The 20,013-nt window shown below is 44.9% G+C and overlaps 1 protein-coding gene across 2 annotated transcripts in view; it reads right to left on the bottom strand.

The window, feature by feature from the left end:
• Window positions 1-20,013, bottom strand: part of LOC138575511 (phospholipid-transporting ATPase IK-like) — a 550,807-nt gene that overhangs the window by 211,852 nt on the left and 318,942 nt on the right. Inside the window, exons 17-18 of one of the 2 annotated variants that reach the window (XM_069649489.1) lie at window positions 17,732-17,844; window positions 6,796-6,960 (exon numbers count right to left, since the gene is read on the bottom strand). In XM_069649489.1, coding sequence (XP_069505590.1) covers window positions 6,796-6,960; window positions 17,732-17,844 — 278 coding nt within the window. The remainder of the gene's footprint in view (window positions 1-6,795; window positions 6,961-17,731; window positions 17,845-20,013) is intronic. The other variant, XM_069649490.1, reaches the window with a different exon arrangement.

Below are 20,013 nucleotides of genomic sequence, written 5' to 3'. Positions count from 1 at the left end.
AATGCAGTCAATGCAGTTGCCCCCCTCCTCCCAAGGAAAGGTAAGCCCAGAGATCACCTCAACTCCTGGTTCTCTGCAGGCCTCTCGACCCTACAATCTAAAAAAAAAAGGTCAGCAGAAAGCACCTGGAAAAAATGCCCCACCACCACCAAAGCCACCTTCACTAGCCTAGCAAACGAATACAAGGAGGCCATCATCCAGGCTAAAGCATCAACCTATAACGCGACGATAGCCAACGCCACCTCCAACTTACAAGAGCTATTTAGAATATGCAGGGAACTAGAAACACCTTCCGCCCCACCCAATACTCTTGTCAAGGATGAAGCCTGATGCTGCAGTATTCAGGATGCGATCCACGCCAAAATAACATCCCTTCAATGCAAAATTGCAAAGAAATAAGGGGCAACCACCTTCAATAACCCACCTGCCCGACCAGGTCCTATCACTCCATCCTAACTTTTAAATCCAGAAATGTGACTACTGAAGAAACAGAAAAGATGCTCAAAACTCTCAAACCATCTAGGTACAAAGGGGATATTTCTCAGCCAAGATCCTCAAAGAATGTTCAGATACCTTAGTCCATTCCTTAACTAGATTCATCAATGCATCCTTCTCCTCTAGCTTAGTCCCAAACAGTCTAAAGGAAGCATGGGTACTCCCAATACTAAAGAAACCCTCACTCGACCCACTGAACAACTATCGCCCAAATACTACAGTACCTTTTCTACTCAAGACCCTGGATAGGGCAGCATGTATACAAATTCAAGCGTGCCTCAAATCACACCATATCCTAGGATCACGCCAATCTGGCTTCCGACCTGGGCATGGTACTGAATCTGCCCTCCTGTACTTAAAAAATGCAACTAGACTCCCTAAAAGATGAAGGCAAACCAGCCATCATCCTCCTTTTAGACCTCTCGGCAGCCTTTGATCTTATTGACCACACACTCTATGTCACCACCTCACCTTCGCTGCCAACTTCTCACTAGAAGCCATATCATGGATCAGATCTTTCCTCTCCAACAGGTCAATGAGAGTTTTCTCAGACACCGACAATGCACCCCCCATCTCCATTCCTTGCGGGGTCCCTCAAGGGTCCTGTGTGTCCCCCTCTCTTTACAATATTTTCACGAAGCCCTTGTTCGACCTCCTTGACTCTCTGGGTGTCTCATACACGAAATACACTGATGACACCCAAGTGCTCCTCCCCATAACTGGCTCCCACCATAAGGACTCCTTGACCATCAACGAAATCTACTCCACTATACAAACGTGGATGCCAACCAATCACCTATGCCTGAACGATGGGAAGACTGAGATCCTGCTTGTGGGCTCACCCACGCTGCTCGATAAGCTTGGAGAAAACTTCCCCTCCTTTTTCATTGATGGCATCCAGATACCAGTATCCACCTCAGTAAAACGCTTGGGGTTCATCTAGACATCACCCTCTCTTTCACAAAGCGAGTGAATGCTGTCACCTCTTCGGCCACCTACACAATGAAACTTATTAATGCAGCCGGTCACTTCCTCTCACGAGCATGCTGCCTAACCATCGCTAGAGCTATCATCGGAGCAAGACTGGACTATTGTAATGTCCTCCTTGTTGGCACATCACACCATAACTTGGACAAATTCCAGGTCATCCAAAATAATGCACTTCGAGCAGCTCTACACATCTCCAGAAGAGACCACATCACTGACACCAGAAAAAAGTCCATTGGCTACCTGTCCGGGAAAGGATCATCTTCAAAACTCTTTCCATCACGCATCTCGGGAGGATAGCAGAGGGGAAACACGATTGCCTTGGAAGCAAGACGACACGGAGCAGCACAGTTTTGGTCCTCAGGTCCGCGCGTAGAAACCTCTGGGTATTAAGCACGTTATAAATAACCAATTACAAATGTCTACCAAAACACAGCTCCACAATACTTATGCAAGAACATTGAAAGATCAACCTCCACTAGACCGGTAAGGCAAAATTATGCCAACCGTCTAAAGACGCCCAAAACCAAAAGATCAAGAGTAGCAGGATCTAGCTTCCCCTAGGTCGCAGCTAAACACTGTAACTCCCTCCTTCCTGAACTAAGAGCAGAACCCGCCTACCTGCTCTTCCATAAAGCTCTCAAGATTTGGCTATTCACCTAAACAGGTCCTCCTCTGTTTCATGACACTCAGTACTTTTTCCTACTGTTTCTAATCACAGTGTAACCGGATGCAACAGGGCCCTGATGCCCTTGGCCTTGGGCGCTTTACAAATGTAACTAAATAAATAAATAAATAAATACATACAATAAAATAAAATAAATAAATAAGCATCATACAGGTATTATATTAGGCTGTATAACAATTGCACACATTGTGGAGTTTTGCAGCCCAGTAATGTGCATTCTGCGCTTCCAAAATGGAATCAATGTGTAGCATTAATTGATTGCTTTGAGAATGTACCTATTGTACATGTATGGATGTATGAGGAAGAGAATCACTCCCTACCCTCTTGCTGTCAAACAAAAAACCATCTTGTCTTGATAGCCACAAATGTTACCAGATTTTAGTGGACCCTCGTGCATAGACTTATATGTCGTGCTATAAGGAAAACACAGGCCTTAAATAGCAAACCATTTTGGCTTTTCTGCAGGAATTATGCAGGCGGTTGGGAGGTGGTTGCAATTTGAGATCGGTTGCCATCATATGCCCAGGAACTACGATCATTTACTTGGATACTCACAACATATGACAGGTGTTGCAATTGTACCGGCTATTGACATCCAGGCCACATACACCATTGCCAGGTTTTTCGATCAAACATGTATGCACATCTTGGATAAAAAATACAAAGCAGGTACTAGAAGCGAAAACATGCCTTAACAGCTTCAGTGGTTAGAATTTGCAGGCACACCTTTGTCTCTCCCCTTCCTCGGGAGCAGTCCGTGCTGTGTCTCTCTTTTTCCAGCACACTTCTATGAATGTACGATGTACACAATATGTAATGTTTGGAATTCAGTTCACAACACTCGGCAAGTATTAAACACTGATGACAATCTGATATCTGTATTTGCTACCTCTCCATCGTCCACCAATGTGTGTATCTTGAGTGTCAATATCACCCTCAAAAGGAAGGGGACTATGACCATCTCATATGAATGTGACTTCAGAGAAGTCTATAACCAGAGGGTCGGAACTCCTGAGTGCTGCACACTGCTGGAGCTGCGGCCCAATGATAGAATGCCACTGATCAGCTGCTGTGTACACCGAGCACACTGTGCTTGAACACATTTATGAGTAAACACCTGACATGTGTTTTTTTCTTTTGCTGCTAAAAGAGCTACGTGAAACCTTTTAGGGTTTATCCAGGAATGCAGCTGGAGAATGGACTTGCAAATCCCTCTCAGCTTTGTGTTTTTTCCTTGAGGGATCAGATTCCCAGGATGAAGGGGGCGTGTGGTAACCAGTTCCCATTAAGCAATGAATGCCGTGATATGAAATCCTGCTCTCAGGTGCCTCAAACAGTTCATTGTTCTGCACTAGATTATTTTCCAGTGATTCTGCCAAAAAAAGAGGACATCAGTTCCTTTGTGTTTCCATCGGGGACATGTTGACATGTTCCCGATAACAGCAAAATTCGAGACGTTTTGGGGCTTGGTATCAAATTATTGTGTTCATATTTGAAATGTAGCTTCTGTTGCTATTTGAGTATACATTTATTTATGAAGAAAAAGCAATTGTGCTGAATTCTCAAAGTAAATAAATATTAATGAAAAGTACAAGGGGGTATATATATATATTCCAGTGATAGCTACTAGGTGGCGTTTGGAATGAGTGACTTGGCTCAAATGGACATTCCTACATATATATATATATATATATCCACAACGCGACCTAGTATCTATCACTGGAAGTTCACCTCCAGTTCTGAGCCACAACAGCAAGGCGTTGTGGGTATGAAAATTAGCCCTAATGCAAACCTTTCTCTCCAGGAAATTCACTTTGTCTAAAAGGGTAGTGCTACTTTATGCATAGCTTAATCAACCCAAGACAGACATTTGCAAGGCTGCCAGGACAACTGCATACCCGGTTTCACCCTTATTAGGGTTCATCAGTGCAGTATAGTCCTGACAGATTTGTTGGAGTATTTGGCCATGTTTTCACAACACCAAGACAGTTATGGAGAGTTTAAATAGGTTTGAAAAAAACCTTTCACCTGAAATGTAAAAGTAGGAAAGTCCCATTTTTTGGAGCTGTGGAGTGTGTGACTCGGCTCAAATGGACTTTCCTACTTTAACATTGCAGGTGAAAGGTTTTTCTCAATCCTTTATAAACCTGCCATAACGGGTATATATATATATATATATATATATATATATATATATATATATATATATATATATTCAGTGAAAAAACTTTTTAAAAGGGACATTATGGTTCAGTTGTCCTAATAAAAACCTAGCAAATTCAGTGCAGAAAATGTGTTAAAGGGACGTTATAGTGACTTTGCACTAATAACAACCTATTCATATTATGGTTACAAGTAAAACCCAAAAACCCCAGAAATTCGCCAGTTATGGTAAGCTAAGCAACCATAACTCGCACCACCACTGTGCACTGCTAAGACTAACACCCATGACATCAAAGATGACATCACAAACCTACATTTTACCTGTTTTTTAAAAAAACTATTGGACGAATTTTCACCAAATTTACAAAAGCACGCTTTCGGGACCAAGCCGCCGCTCCTGCTGCACATTTGGTGAACATCCATCCAGCGGTTTGGGCTGTAGGCGTGAGCAATTCTTTTTCCCATTATGCCTGTGGAAAAGAAAATTTGGGACCCCCCCTATAACTTGCCCCCTTGACGAAACCTCAGAAAACTTTGCAAAATAATTTAGAGCAGGCCATATACTTTTTTTTACGAAGTTTGGTGAGGATTCGTCCAAGGGGAGCGAAATTATAAGCCGCCCAAAAACTGCTCTTCCTATGGGATGAGCAACTTCACCATAACTACACGCCCGCTGTCACCTTGCAGACCTTGCAATCTGATGTTGTCCAATAAAACAGGCCACTATGAGGTTACAAACAAGGATCCTTCATTAGAGCAACACCCCATCTGTCTGGTCCATGCACCAAAGACGTGACATATGCATGCCCACTGAGCATTCTACGAAACATTGAGTGGAAATGTTTGCAGCATGAGCACACTATTCGGGCAGGGTTGTGAATGGGTTTGCAGGATTAGGGGACCTCGTGGCTGGTAAAAATCTGTGCTTTGAACATTCTTATCACCATTGTTGTCGCTGATCCTCAGGAATGACCCATCTGCCCTGAAGTAGAGTGCAGCCGGCCCTTTGACATGTGGTGGCAGTGCACGCTAGAGGGCAGTGTGCAAAGTTAGATCACCCTTCTGCTCCTTCACCTTACCCAGTATGGATGTGGTGGCGAAACAAAGCCACCCCTGTATGTCTTCATCCAATATGCCAGAGCGGTTAGTCCAGTCTGCGTCTCGTTAGTGCATGATTCTCAAGCCCATGGTGCAGCCATTTCGCAAAAGTGTTCATGGGGACTTGCTAATTTTGAACGTTGCCCCTGGAACTGAATACGGTAAGCCAGATATATCTGCAAGCAAATGGGCGCTAATTTCTTTAGGAATCGGCATACGCTCCGTGAAACTTGCTGCTTTGTGGGTGTGGATCTCTCCATTTGCATTGCACCTTTACGTCCCCATCCTTGAAAGTGCTCTATCCCTCCGAATTATAGAATGGAGATGAGACATTATATGTGTTCCGCCAACATTATTTCCAATGTGTGTAGCTGCATTAGGAATCTTGGTGCAGGTTGACTGCACAACAGTAGACGAATGAACTGTGCAGGATTTTGTGCACACAAATTGAATGTACAAATGTAAATCTCCTCTATCAGGGCCAATCGATGTAACTAGCAAAGTGTGTCATCATAACTCGACCCAAATCCATGAAATCACCTACCGAAAAGAATGCGCACTTGACACTGTCAATTCAACATTTATTTATTTATTTATTTATTTGAATTTGTAAAGCGCACAAACAGCCCGCAGACATCGAGGCGCTGGAGCAGAGGTTAAGATCCAAACTCCCCAAAAGGTATCTTGGTGCTGCCATAATATTAGCAAAAACATGCAATTTCCCTTTGGCAGTATCTGTGAACTTTATAGGATACTAGGTCGTAGTAGACACCCAATGTTTCCTTAGTTATTAACCCCGATATCCATGTACCGCTATTGTGCGAGCAAGCCCTTGGAATTTCTTTTGAGTTTCTACAGTAGCTCCTGTGTCCTCTTAAGAGGCCTGGGCTTGCTTCTAATTTGCCTGCTGGCCTCAGACATGCTAATAGTAACATTTTTCTCCTCTGGTTTAGATATCTTGGTTCCAGACACAGTGCTTGCTTTTCCTTTACATCTTCATTCAGAAGCCTCATCATAACTGGATGCTGTTCAGCGTCCCCCTGGTTGCCCATAGCTTCCTCTCTATGCGAGCTGGAGGATGAAAGCTGCTAGTTGTTTCGTTTGCTGACAATAGTGTGGGTATTATTCCTGCTGCAAATTATCCTAGAACACGGATCTGCAACCTGTCGCTCTCCACATGTTGGACTACGACTTCCAACAATTGACAATCTTCAATAGGGCTGATGGGAGTTGGAGTTCTAATCATACAGAGAGCAAAGGTTGCAGGCCCCTGCCATAGAAGGAACCCGTTAATACTTTTCTTTCATATCAGCTCATACTTCAAATCTTCCTTTTTCTCTCAAATATTCACCCATTTCTGTTACCTGTAGATTTGTCTCAATTTCTTCATAGAGAGCGTGGAGAGATTTCTCCCGGTCCATTAGAGTTACACTGGCTTCTTTGTGCTTCTTGCTCCACTGCGCGTACACAGGGTCCTCCACTTCTTTGCACGCTATACACAAGGTTCTCAGAGTCTCGTTGGCAAATCTCTGTTGGATGAACAAGGGAAGATGGGGTCATGCAAACATCAATGTTATCCCACACTGGCTGTCCATTGCAGCTTCTCTGTGAGTATAAAGTGATTTCAAAAATACTGTGCTACTTACCACTTGTGTTTGTACTACTATTTGATACTTTCGCATTTTTATTTCGGCTGTACAGCTGATAAAAAACACATCCAATACAATACAGAAACAATACACAAGAAACAAACCACATAAAAAAATTGAAAACCTGCTTCTCATACTTACACACATTTCTAAAGCACGCTAAAGAATTCCATGTCACGAATTGATGTATCCGGTGTCCCTCTGAAATGATAAGGCCTACAGAGACAGAATGGGCCTCATTACAAGTATGGCGGTAAGGCAACAATGGCGCCGGTATCGCTACTGGCACTGTTGCTACCGTACCGCCATACTCAGAGTTCTGCTCGCGAGTGCCCTTGCAGCCACCAGGTCTGACCTGCGAAAGGGCAATTACCGGGTCCGGCTGGGCCAGAATTCGTGGGTGGTGGACCGGGATGCGACAAAACCGGCAAGACTACCTCCAACCTCGTAATGAGGCCCAATGTCTTTAAAAGAATATGGGCCTCATTACAAGTATGGAGGTAGCCATCCTAATATTAGCGGCCTGGTTACCCCCATACCGGGTTCCCGGAATGGGGAAGTACCGGGCCATTCCGACCTTGGGGGGCCCGATAATTCCCCTCCCTGGGAACCCAGAGCCGGTACATCCCCATTCCCATTCAAGCCCCCATAGGGCTCAATGGGAATGGGGAGGATGCAAACAACGGGCCCTTTAATGACTGGCCCATTGTTTGCATCCTGGTCTCCTCGCGGGACCCGCTAAGGATGCCTGGAGACCTCGTAATGGGACGGTAGAGGGATAACGGGGCCGGCATCTCTACCCACCCCATTATCCCTCTACCGCATGCCTCGTAATGAGGCCCTATGTTCTTCTATCTTCTGGTTTTAGTGCCTACTAGACCAAACCTCATGTCAGTGACATGGACACCTTCAAAGTAAACTGTTAGGCCACCCTTATTCACATTATAAATGGGTTTTAATCGTGGGCTACAATATTGAAAGAAAATTGCACTCAGCACAACCACTTCAAGTGGTTCAAGTGGCCCACCCAACCAATATAACAGGATGTCCATCACTCCTGTTCTTAACTACCCATCCAACCAATATAACAGGATGTCCATCACTCCTGTTCTTAACTACCCAGCCAACCAATATAACAGACTGTCCATCACTCCTGTTCTTAACTACCCAGCCAACCAATATATCAGGATGTCCATCACTCCTGTTCTTAACTACCCAACCAACCAATATAACAGGATATCCATCACTCCTGTTCTTAACTAGCCATCCAACCTACTAACAGGATATCCATCACTCCTGATCTTAACTACCCATCCAACCAATATACGAGGATGTCCATCACTCCTGTTCTTAACTAGAGTGTGGTTTAAGACATGAACATTCCAACTATTGCACCAGTGTATTGCACCTCTGTATTGAAGCATGTCCCTTTTGCCATAAGCACTGGGAATGCACGGAATGTAACCATCGGAAAATGCCCTACCTCCCTATAAGCGAATGCACTTGCCTACCATTACACCTCTCTCTCAAGACGAATCCTCATTCCCCCCCGCACGTAAAATATCAGAAACTATTTGCTTTAGGGTGTGTCTCATTTAAACATCCAAATACATTAAACTCCTTGATGTTTTGCAAAGTGTTTCCTTAAATGCCTATATAAGCATAATATCCCTCCCAAACTCCAATGATTGAGTGATGGAATTAGTATTGCGATCAACTACATGGCACTATTATTCCAGCCTGCAAGCTGTCGCCGAGGCCCCTTTGGATCTGATTGAGCACTTTATGTCATCTGGGTACAACATACATCAGGTGGCCAAGTGTGCTACTGTAGAAGGAAACATGTTTTCCGGAATACCCTAAAGCATACTGGCCAATCACAGGTCGAACAGGAACGGTAGATACACAAGAGACAACAAACTTAGATCCTTGTAGTAGGGAAGAGATTGGGCAGCAGAATGTCTGTAGGCATTCAGCAGGCTCGCCACACACCCCTTCTTGGAGATATGCATAATGGTGGAAATCACCCATGAATTAGGGAGGAAGTCTCTCCCACAGATTTCTGGGAATAGCAGGACTTGGCTACCATGAAGGCGACAGCCTACATAGAGGAAAAGAGCGGACATCATGTTCGGGAATCAACATGGTTTATTCCACACTATAAGATCATGCCTTGTCGCTGGTTCTATGTACACTGCCTGATCACAGAATAAATAATCATGCCATTGAACCAGGTCCATGGCTTAGTCATAGGCCACATATAGGTCACCAAAGTGTCTGAGTGATTCCAGTTCTGGTATAATGCCATCTGGAGCCATTGTGTTTCTCAAAATCCAACATTCTCAAGGCTCTGCAGTGGAACTTGCCTTGCTCATTTTCCACTAGCATATCTGTCTAAAATACATCTAGTTTGCTTAAAAACATGTATTGTACCTGTTGCCCCTGGTTCAATTTGTGGCCTGGCTCGGTAGGGCTACATACTTGTCCCCTGAGGGAAAGAACGAAATAAAGACAAATACACCAGAGTGTAGACAGAAATATTTTATTTAATGTTGTGTTTGGTAGAGTTTGAGTGAACTTCTCTGGACTGCACCATGGGGATGGATGGAAAGTAGAAGAACAGGGAAAAAAGGAACATTGCACAGAACCTCCCCTGCCCAGGAGTGGGCTGGGAATGGGAGAGAACATTCTAAAAAAGACTGTTGAAGACCATTGCAGAGGAATGCAGCAGTAACAGGAGGCTCTCAGTGGGAGTGGTGGTATCGGGCGGCGACCGGGTCCACAAACATTTCCAATACTGGGCAGTGTTTGGAGTGGCCCGGGCTGTGTGCTAGGAGCAACTGGGTCCCCCACTGGGTCATGGGGTGCTGATGGCTCACAAGGGAGACAGACTGGGTAGTCCCAACATTAACGTTTGCTGGGTGCGTATGAGTGCAGCCAGGGGAGAAGAACAGGGTCACCTGGAGTGAGCCACATGTGTGAGGTGGCTCGGACCATGTGTAGTGGCCATGCCGCATGACGGCCTGTACTGGGGCCTGACAGGGCGGGCCGGAAGAAATCTCCTCCCCATCTACGTATGCCAGGTACAGCCCAGGAGGCAAAGTGTAGTACGGCCAGCATTACTGCCTAATAAAATGGTTGTTGTTTTCATCTCTGACCTACAAACACCCTACCAACCCACCTCTGCACATCTCACCTGCCCTGATCCATACTTTCCTTGGCCAGAAGTATTTTATAGTTTTGCTCTGTTTTGTGACTTTTTTGCATTCAATTTGAAACATAGGTTTCCTTTTTTTCTTAATTTAGAACAGAGCAAACATTTTGGGTAAACTATTTAAAAAAATAATCTAAGAACAATTTAATATGCAGATTTCACTGGAGTTTGTGAAGATCCACTATTTATTGCAGTGAAAAAAGCAATGGGCCCTGAGGTGGTGTTTCTTTCAAAAAGGGGTCGCTTCAGAGGGACCATCATTGTAAAGGATATCTAAACTGCAGTTGTCTCTTCCTGGAACGGCACATTTGCAGCTGTGAGGGACAACAGACCTAAACTTTCCAGATGCTCACCATTTCAACTATAGCCAAAGACATCTGCTCGGAAAGTTTGAAATAGTTGCCCAATTGTTAAGATACACATAAAGCAGCTTCTGGGCCTTTCTGAATACCCCTGTTAGGGAAGTGAGACAAGTCTCAACTAAGAGCTAGCAAGGCTGCACGACAAGAGGTAAGTCCTCATAGTTCTACAGTACCTTTGGTTAGAAGAAAAACTGCTTCCAGCTGGCTTCTGTTCCTGTGCAGGTCTGCAGATCTGTTGTTCCTGGGCCTCAGTTGTGGGGACAAGAGGGAGGACGTCTGGGGACACTACAAATAGAAGGACGGCGGCAGCAACGGGCAAACTTCACATCAGTGGCACGTTGCGGTCTGACTTAAAGAGACTCACTCAATTCTAGTGTTCCTCTCCCTGGCACTCAGTTCCTGCAGCAGCAATGGAAGTACAGCCAGCTCCGAGATGATTTCCAGATGAGCTCTCTTGGGGTCGATTGGTCCCACCAACTCAAGGGGAGAAGTTGTCCTTTGCAGGTCTTCTCTCGTCGAGGCGACTTCGGAGCTTCAGCACTGCAGCAGGGCTTCACCGGGCAAACCAACAGTCCAGGAGTTGCAGCAGGCGTCTCTTCCAAGTTCTTCTTCAGATTCCTTCGTCCAGTTTTCGACTCTGTCTTCCAAGCAACAAGCCTTGCCTTTTATGCAGGTTTCTCCCATTCATTCGCAGCCTAGATGTCAATCACACAGCAGGGTGGCTGTCCTCGGAGGACAGCCAGCCGGCCAATCACCTTTCGGTGCATTCTGCTAACCAAGGCGATTAAGCACAGGGAGTTTCGGGCACCTCCCTGACTTCCTGCCCTTGCCAGACATGCTGGAGCCAGTGGCAGGTTTCAGCAATAAAGCCTGCCAAAGACAAAATGAACAAAGGGACCAAACCTGGTTTGGCGCACAGATTCCATCTCCAGAAGGACCTTTCCAATAAGAAATGGCAAAAAAAGAAGACCAGGGCCATTTTGATGAAATGGGCACCAATGGGTGTCTTACTGCAGCTGCAATTGCAGCCCGCGGTAAAAACACACAATGGTAGGAAACAGTAAACCACTGCCACCAGCCATTAATTGTAGAAAGGGTAACATAAAAATGTAACATGAGAAACTAGGTGAGTTAAAACAAGAGCTCTGGTGTCCTTCTTTTTTAGGGGGCTGGGTGGCAGAAGGACAAAAATATATAAATATAACATCTGAAATGCCACAAACCAGCTACCCGTCCTAACACGGAGAGGTGTCACACAGCCACAGTCAAAACATTTATATAGCTGACGAAGCTAATATAGACAGGGGTACCATAAGATGTAAAAAAAAAGGAAAGACATATTTGTCTTTCCTTCTGCCTGAAGCTATTATTTCCTATGTTATCCCTGGGTCGTAATTGTATATGCTCAAAGTGACTAACATTACCTTTACTTCCTGGGGCTAAGACTATCTATATGGCGTCACTTTCTTATACTTGGCACAACAAACCAGCACTGATAGCACTGCTTGTGACGTGAAGGGCATTAATAGTTACACCAACGGTGAGGGCTATTATTACTTATATTGCCAGATTGGACCATTATTGCAAACACTACCTTATAGGGTCATTGTTACTTTGACTGTAAGATGGTGCTTTTACAAAGTGCTTTCTGGGGTTAATATTGCTACTATGTTATTTATTTATTGGGTATATGTAATGCACCTATACACAAGTGCTTTGAGGCTCAATAAGACAAGAGAATGGGGGAAAAAGGAGGACAAAACAAAAACGATCCTACTAGGCCTTGTGACATTCAGATTGTGCAAGTGCAGTAAAGAGAAGTGCAGTGGAGAGGGGTGTGGGGGAGAGTGCCGCTCAGGGCAGAAGGGCCCATGAGAAAAAAAAATGATTGCCGTGGGAGGCCAGGTAGACAGAGCTAAATAAAGGCAGAGAGTGCAGGGGAAGGAAGATACACAAGCTAAGTGAAAGGAAAGGTGTTGGAAGGGCTAGAAGTGTGCATGCCCAGCCAGGCTAGTGCGGGGGAAGAGGTCCGGAAGGGCAAGTGCAGGTTGAGGGGGGAAGACGGGGAGGGTCAGGGGAGACCAAGTGCAGGTGTAGACTGGATTAGGGGGCCTGGTGCCCTGTACAACTCTGAATGAACCAGGAAGCCAGTCAAGAGACAGGTTGGGACATTAGCAGGGGAGGGGGAGAGAGAAGGAAGAAGACAACAGGAAGGTCCTGAGAAGCTTCTGGAACTTAAGGAGATCCGGCTCAGGTCTGAGAGGGGCAGGGAGGCCATTCCAGAAGAAGGCACCTGCGGAGGAGAGAGATCTACCCCCCACTCTCCACTTGGAAAAGAGTCTGATCTGCAGAGAGTTAGAGTTAGATGACCGAAGGGCTCCAGCAGGGAGGTATTTAAGGAGTGAGAGTTGGATGTAGAGGGGTCCCAGGCCCCAGAAAGCCTTGTGGATGATGCAAAGTGTCTTGAACTTGATCCTTGCAGCCAGTGGAGAGATGTTAGGTATGGAGAGATGCAGCCCTTGTGCTTGAGGGAAAAGGATACATCTTGCAGTACTGCTCTGGATTAGTTGAAGAGGACAAAGGGAGGAGTTCGGTAGATTGAGGAAGAGGCTGTTGCGGTAGTCCAGCCTGAAGATAACCAGAGCTCTGGAGACATTGAGTTTCTGGGGGAAGGTAAGAAAGGGGAGAATGCCTCGGAGGAGGTGCATCTGAAAGTGGGCCTTCTTGGCGAGGCCCGTGATGTGAGGAGAGAAGGAGAGAGGAGTCGAAGATGACACCAATATTTTTGGACTCATGGGAGGGTGAGGGGAGCAGGCCCAAGGAGGGCAGCCCGACTGCGGGAGGGAAAGCGCGAGCAGGGTTCCTGATGAGAAGGATCTCTGCCTTACTGGCAATAAGGCAGAGATTGTTAGCAGTACACCATGTCTAAATAGCAGACAGGCAGTCAGGAATGAGAGAGGAAGAGGAGGCGGCAGAGAAGGGAATCTTAAAGGAGAGTTGCGTGTCATCCACATAACACTGGAAGTTATGTTTGTTTGTTTGTTTATTTATTTGTATTGCGCACCAGACCCAAAGGTATAAGGGCGCAAAGGCATAAAGAGGGTTGTTAAGCTTATGTTACATAGTAGACATGAATAATAAGTACAGCTCTGGTTACACTGCTGTATGCATGAGCAACAGGCAAGTGGATAAGTATTATACAATAAATACAAAGAATGCAAAGAGTAAATGTAGGACACGAGTATATAACAGAAGCAATGACGTCACATATATACAATAAAGCTAGGACGTTGCAGATGAGGTTGGGTCAGACGTCATGTTCCTTTAGCCAGCAAATGAGACTCGCTCTAAATTGTGGGTAAGGTAGATCTTCCCTTAAGGCAGGGGGCAGGGAGTTCCAGTATTGTGCAGCTTTAACGGGGAAGCTGCTCCCACCGGATTTAGTACGCTTAAATCTGGGTACTAATAGGGGCGAGAGGCCGTTTGTCTAGTAAATCTGGCTGAGAGGTATTGTGGGGCTGTTTGGTTGAGGGATTTATGTGTCAGAAATGCAGTTTTAAGGAGGATCTTGTCTTTCGTAGAAAGCCAATTGACGGATAACCTGAGGTCAGATATATGGGCATTTTTGGGGAAACTTAGGGCAGCTCTTAAGGCATTGTTTTGAAGGGTCTTTTGGATGTAATGTATTTATTGCTGGCTATATAGAGGGCTTTGCAATAATCCAATTTGGATTTGCAATAATCCTATTTGGATGAGTGCTCTCGCTAAGGTAATGCAATTGTTAGGTGAAAGGAAAGGCTTGGCTGCTCTGATTAACTTGCAAGTGTAGGATGTAGCTGAGGCCATAGCATTTACTTGTTTGCCGAAGGTAAGCGGAGAGTCTATGTGGAAGCCAAGGGTTTTGACTACCTTAGCCACAGTGATGTTATTGTTGTCAATTGTGAATGATGAATAGTTTGGGCTTAGTTTTTTGATGTTAGAAGGGGTACCTAAGATGAGAGGTTCTGTTTTGTCATCATTCAGGCATAGACCGTGAGAAGCCATCCATGCCTGGATGATGAGGTATACTCTGTTCATAAAGGCCAAATCCATGTCATAATCTCCCGTCAACGGGATGTGGATCTGTGTATCATCGGCGTAATTTGTGTAGGTGATACCTAGACTATCTAGATCATCGAAAAGGGATTTTGTGAAGATGTCATACAGAGTAGGAGATATGCATGAACCATGGGGTACATCGCACAATATGGGTGTGGGGTCCACTGCTGCAAGAGGAGAGAAGACACACATAGTCCTGTTGTCAAGGAAGGACTGGATCCAGGCAACTGCCTCCTGAGAGAAACAGGCCGCGTAGTATAAGTGGTTGCAGAGTATCGAATAGTCTACCAAGTCAAACGCAGCTGAGAGATCGAGGAGTAGCAGAAGTGCTGTCTTGCCTTCGTCTCTCATTGCGTCTATTTGTGCCTTAAGGTCTATGAGCGCAGTCTCTGTGCCGTGTTGAGGTCTGAAGCCAGACTGTTGAACTCCTAGTAGGTGGTTTTGTTCCAGATGATGCTGGATTTATAGATATGCTATTTTATCCAAGATTTTAAGTAGGAATGGAACTGCAGTTATGGGGCGGTAATTAGTGGGGATAGATGGGTCAAGAGTTTGTTTTTTAATGAGGGGGAGGACCCATATATGTTTCAGGTTGCTAGGTATTGTGCCTGATGTGCATGAGGCATTTATAAGTTTGGTGATTAATGGAGAGAGTTCATGTGCGGCATCTTTTATGATTTGGGCTGGACAAGGGTCACCATGACAATTAGAAGGTTTGAGAGTAAGAATAACTTTTTCGACTTTTTTGATGGATACTTTATGAAAGTGGAAGCCAGGGGTCAAAAGTGTGGGTGGGGTCGAGGTAGTCTTAAGTAGTGGAGAGCCAGTCTTGGAGATAATGGCATCAGTACCGGTCCTAGAGGAAGTAAAGTTGTATTTTTTATTGTTAATCTTCACCTGGAGAGTTGTTATCTTGTTGGCCAGAGCATTTTGTATACTTGTACACCAGTTTTTGTCCTTGAGACAGGAGTCAGGAGCTTGAATTGGTGATTCTACTTCTTTGAGGATGGCAAACAGTTCTTTGGTGTTTGATTTAGCTTGGGAGATACGGGCGTTATAGGAGATTTGTTTGGCTAGGATAATTTCTTTTTTGTAGAGGGCGGCTAGTTTATTCAAGTTATTTTTACTAAGGTCTGAGGGGTCTGATCTCCAAATGTTTTCACTTAAACGTTTCTCTTGTCTGATTGCCTTCAGATGTGGTGAGAACCAAGTGTTTAGGTGTTGGTGGGGTTTGCTCTTTCTAATCTTCAAAGGTGCAATAACGTCAAGGGATGCAAGCATCACTTTATTGTACATTTCTACCATGATAGATGGGTCAGTCTGGTCTGAGATAGAGTTCAGTGTAGGAAGGATTAGGGCGATGAGATTTTCAGGTGTGATATTTCTTTTGTTTCCTGTAGGAACGGCAGGTGCTATACTGCTAGTATTTGTGGGAAGTGTGACCTCTAGCGTAAAGGATATCAAGTAGTGGTCAGACCAAGGTTGAGGCAGTATGGAAGTGATAGTAGTAGGACAGTTATGTTCAGCATTCCAATCGTTCTGTGACCTTTTGGGTGAATTCTAGTTCTTCCAGGGAATTATTAATCTGTGCGGCATTGGGATCCAGTGGGTCATTGAATCCAAGGTTAAAGTCTCCTAGAATAAGGCATTGTGATAAGTTTTTAAGGTTATCGGATAATATATTTGTGAGGTCTTCCTCAAAGGAGCTCAAAGGGCCTGGTGATCGGTATATCACATGAACGGTGATAGTTTGAGTATTAGAAATGGTGAGTTTGGCAGTAAGGGATTCACAGGAGTTTGTATTATGGTGTGTGGAGAGTCTTAGAGTTAAGTTATTCTTGGTAATTATAGCAAGATCTCCACCTCTGGAGGTGGTACGATCCAGTCTTATAAGAGTATAGTTGTCCAGAATGACTATCATAATTGCGGGACCTGCCGCAGAGTGAAGCCAGGATTCTGTAATGGCCAGGAGGTCAATTTTTTTCATTGTGGATTAAGTCTGCTATATCTGTGGCGTGGGCCACCATAGAGCGGGCATTTATTAATGCACCTTTTATGCTGGTTTGAAAGAGTAGATGGTGGATGAGATGTGCGTTCGCTGTTAGGCGAGAAAGTAGAGATCAAATGGGCTAGAGGGGCTAGGTAGATGTTGAAAAGCCAAGGCGTGAGGATAGAGCCCTCAGGGACACTGTAGGTGGAGAGTGAGATGGTGGCGAGAAAAGGACCCAGTTGAACCTGGGAAGGTTTGTCCGAGAGGAAGGAGGTCAACCAGTCCAGAGCCAGGTCCATGATGCCAAGGATATCAACAAGCCAATTTATCAGGGTAGCATGACTGACCATATTGAAAGGGAGAGGAAAGGTCAAGAAGGATGAGAACGGTGGGAGAGCTGGTATCGAGAGCCCCCAATGGATCATTGTATTGTAAATGCCGTCTGGTGGGGTTATTGTTGATAATATCGACGGGTGACAGGATTACTGGTAATAATTCCTGATTGGTTCATTTTTGCTAATACTGCCTAATGACCCAGTGTATTTTAGAATGCACCATTTGCTACTAATTGGCACCATTTCCGGAGAAACCACAAACACACTGCAGAGAGGCGTTAAATGTAATAATGTTTTGGTCAATCTTGCCCATCCAATGTGCTTTAAAATTGCCCCATTCCCACTAATATCATCAGAGAAATTTTGGTGTTGAGACGCCACATCACCAGCAGCGTGCTTTGTGGAACCACAGAGTCATTAAACCTGTTTGACATGATTATCAAAGTGAAGGCCTTGAAGTGCATAATTTCAAGAACAATATGTCAACAAAAAGACGGTGTTTAGTAAAGAGACCATGCTTGTTTTCTCGATGGTGATGTGCGAATTCAGACCAGGGAAGTGTTGCACAGATCCCAGCATGACTATCTTTTAATGGGCTAAGTGCAGGTAAATACAAAGGCCATGGATTCCCAGGAGGTCTCAATGTACACACATCCAGTGCCTTTTCTGTGACTTCGTTCTTTGCAGAGTCTGGATCGAGACGCGGGAAGATGACATCATCTGCACCCTTCATATAAAGCATGATCTTTCCCTCCGGGTCTCTCACTGTGTGCAGAAAAACAACACAAAGTGAAAAAGAGTCAGTCACTTACTCGTGGGTAGATGTCAGACTAGGGGTGTCTATTCACCAAAATGCCAAGATTGACATCACGCACCCAATAACATCACAGGAAGTGACATCACAAACCCTTTTACAACCCCCTTTCAATGACGCCCCAGGAAGTTGCATCACAGTTGTAAAGCAATGTTTTCAAAATGGCCCTAAAACAGATTCCAAAACAGACACATTTCTTTTTGGTTACTAACCATACATAACCTAAGCCGGACATTTGGCGCAGAGCGTTGGTCGCCAGCCATTTCAGCATGGCACTTTTGGCGCAGGTCCCTTTTAGGTGCACCTTGTTGGCCGTGGCCATCAGGGCACTGAGATATTTATGTTTTACTTGAATATATTGTTAACCAAAGCACAGAAAAATGCAGTGCTTTGGTTGGCAGTACATTTAAGCAAACAGTAGCCTTCAGCACATGGAGATGCGCTGTGAGTGCATGCTCCATGCAGAAATAGGATGCTGTGTCCTGCAAACAATAACATGCAGGACACACATGGATGTTAATTTTGGCCTCCCTTGCTACCCCTACAGTCTCCCTTGCTATACCTTTATTAGATTTTATTTTTTTTAAACAGAAGCTCCAGGGCACTGGAGTAGTAGGGGCCCCGCCCCACCAGGTCTGGGGGGGGCCCAGCCCAGTCATCATTCAACAGGGTGAAGGCTGGGTCGGGACTTGCAGCACAAGAAGGAAACACCCAGTAGGGGTTGGAGCTGACCGTGACATGTGGCACGTGTCACATGCCACGTTCAGCTCCAACACCATCTCGTTTTGGGGTTTGGGCCTGTATATTTCTCACTGTAGCATGAGTTTTTATGAACTGAGCATCTAGAATGAAGTAAGGATGCTAAGTGTTCTTATGGGTATAGGCTGGCTTACATTGGAACCAGTTTGGATATGTTTTGTTATTGTGACATGTCACTTTTAATTAGCAAACCAACTGGAGTATTTTCTAACATAGGAGTACTGGCATATATTGGCAGAGCTAGCTTTGTGCCTAGTGACAGTAATGATACTATAAAGAAACATCTAAAAGCAAACATGAGTATGTTCTTATATGGGAATACTAGCATATGCTGGTGGAGCCAGCATGAAAATGTATGGGCACAGCCAGCATGAAAATGTATTTTATACTGGCATATATTGAAGGGACCGGCATGGCAATGCATTGGGAAATGTGCTTGTGCACTTTTGGTGACTTGCATCTATTGTATTTTTTTTCATGATTTACCCTAAACGCTGCAAAACCGATTGCAAACTGTCTGGCCTTTTACCCAAACGTTCACAGAAAGTGTGCTGTGTTATGCACCATTTAAAACCAAATATTCAAAATATTTTCTCATGGGAGGGGGAAGAACCTCTCGAACCCGTTTTTGTTAGTTCGGGGCCACTCGCTATGCTTGGCTGCAATCGCATACTTGTGGCAAATATTTACACGCTTCAATAAAACAGCTCACCAAACACTACTGGTGGCTGGTATATTTGGGTACCAGACACTGACACCTTCTTTCTACGCTAGGTGAAACATTTAAGCTTTGATTAAATAACATATTTACTTCTTTCACTTGGAGTAGTGCCTGCCCCTGCAGCAGCATAATATTCATGGACATTGCACACATGTGGTGGTCTGGGCGGTCCAGGGTTTGGCATGCCCTGTGCTTTGTTAAGGAGCTTGGGGGCGTGGGGGTGGAGAGGCCTGCATTTTGGCTACACCACAGATTGGGCTCTGCTCACTTTGAACGCAATCAAATGTGATGTGAATAGTTGAAAGGGGCCACAAACTCAACCAGGACCCTGCTCTGGTGCAACGCTGTTTAAGAAAATAAGCACTGTACACACAGTCTAAGAAGTAAGAGTGCAATGGAGTGACCCACTCCTCCTCACTCAAAATCTTTCTTGGAAAGGGCCTAGTGGAAGCTTCATTCACGGGCCGGTCCTGGGGGGAGGGGTGGGGCAATGAATAACGCACCTCTGTGGGCCCGATTACTGAAGATCCTGTTTGACAATATTATTGTCTCTAAAACAACTACGGACACATGGAAACAGGCAATAATTATTCCGGTTTACAAGAAGGGAGATTGATCTTTGCCAATTAACTATAGGTCA

The sequence above is a fragment of the Ambystoma mexicanum genome, chromosome 1p (assembly GCF_040938575.1).
Source record: "Ambystoma mexicanum isolate Mex_15411 chromosome 1p, UKY_AmexF1_1, whole genome shotgun sequence".
Classification (NCBI taxonomy): domain Eukaryota; kingdom Metazoa; phylum Chordata; class Amphibia; order Caudata; family Ambystomatidae; genus Ambystoma; species Ambystoma mexicanum.
This window is presented reverse-complemented; position numbering and strand designations above follow the sequence as displayed.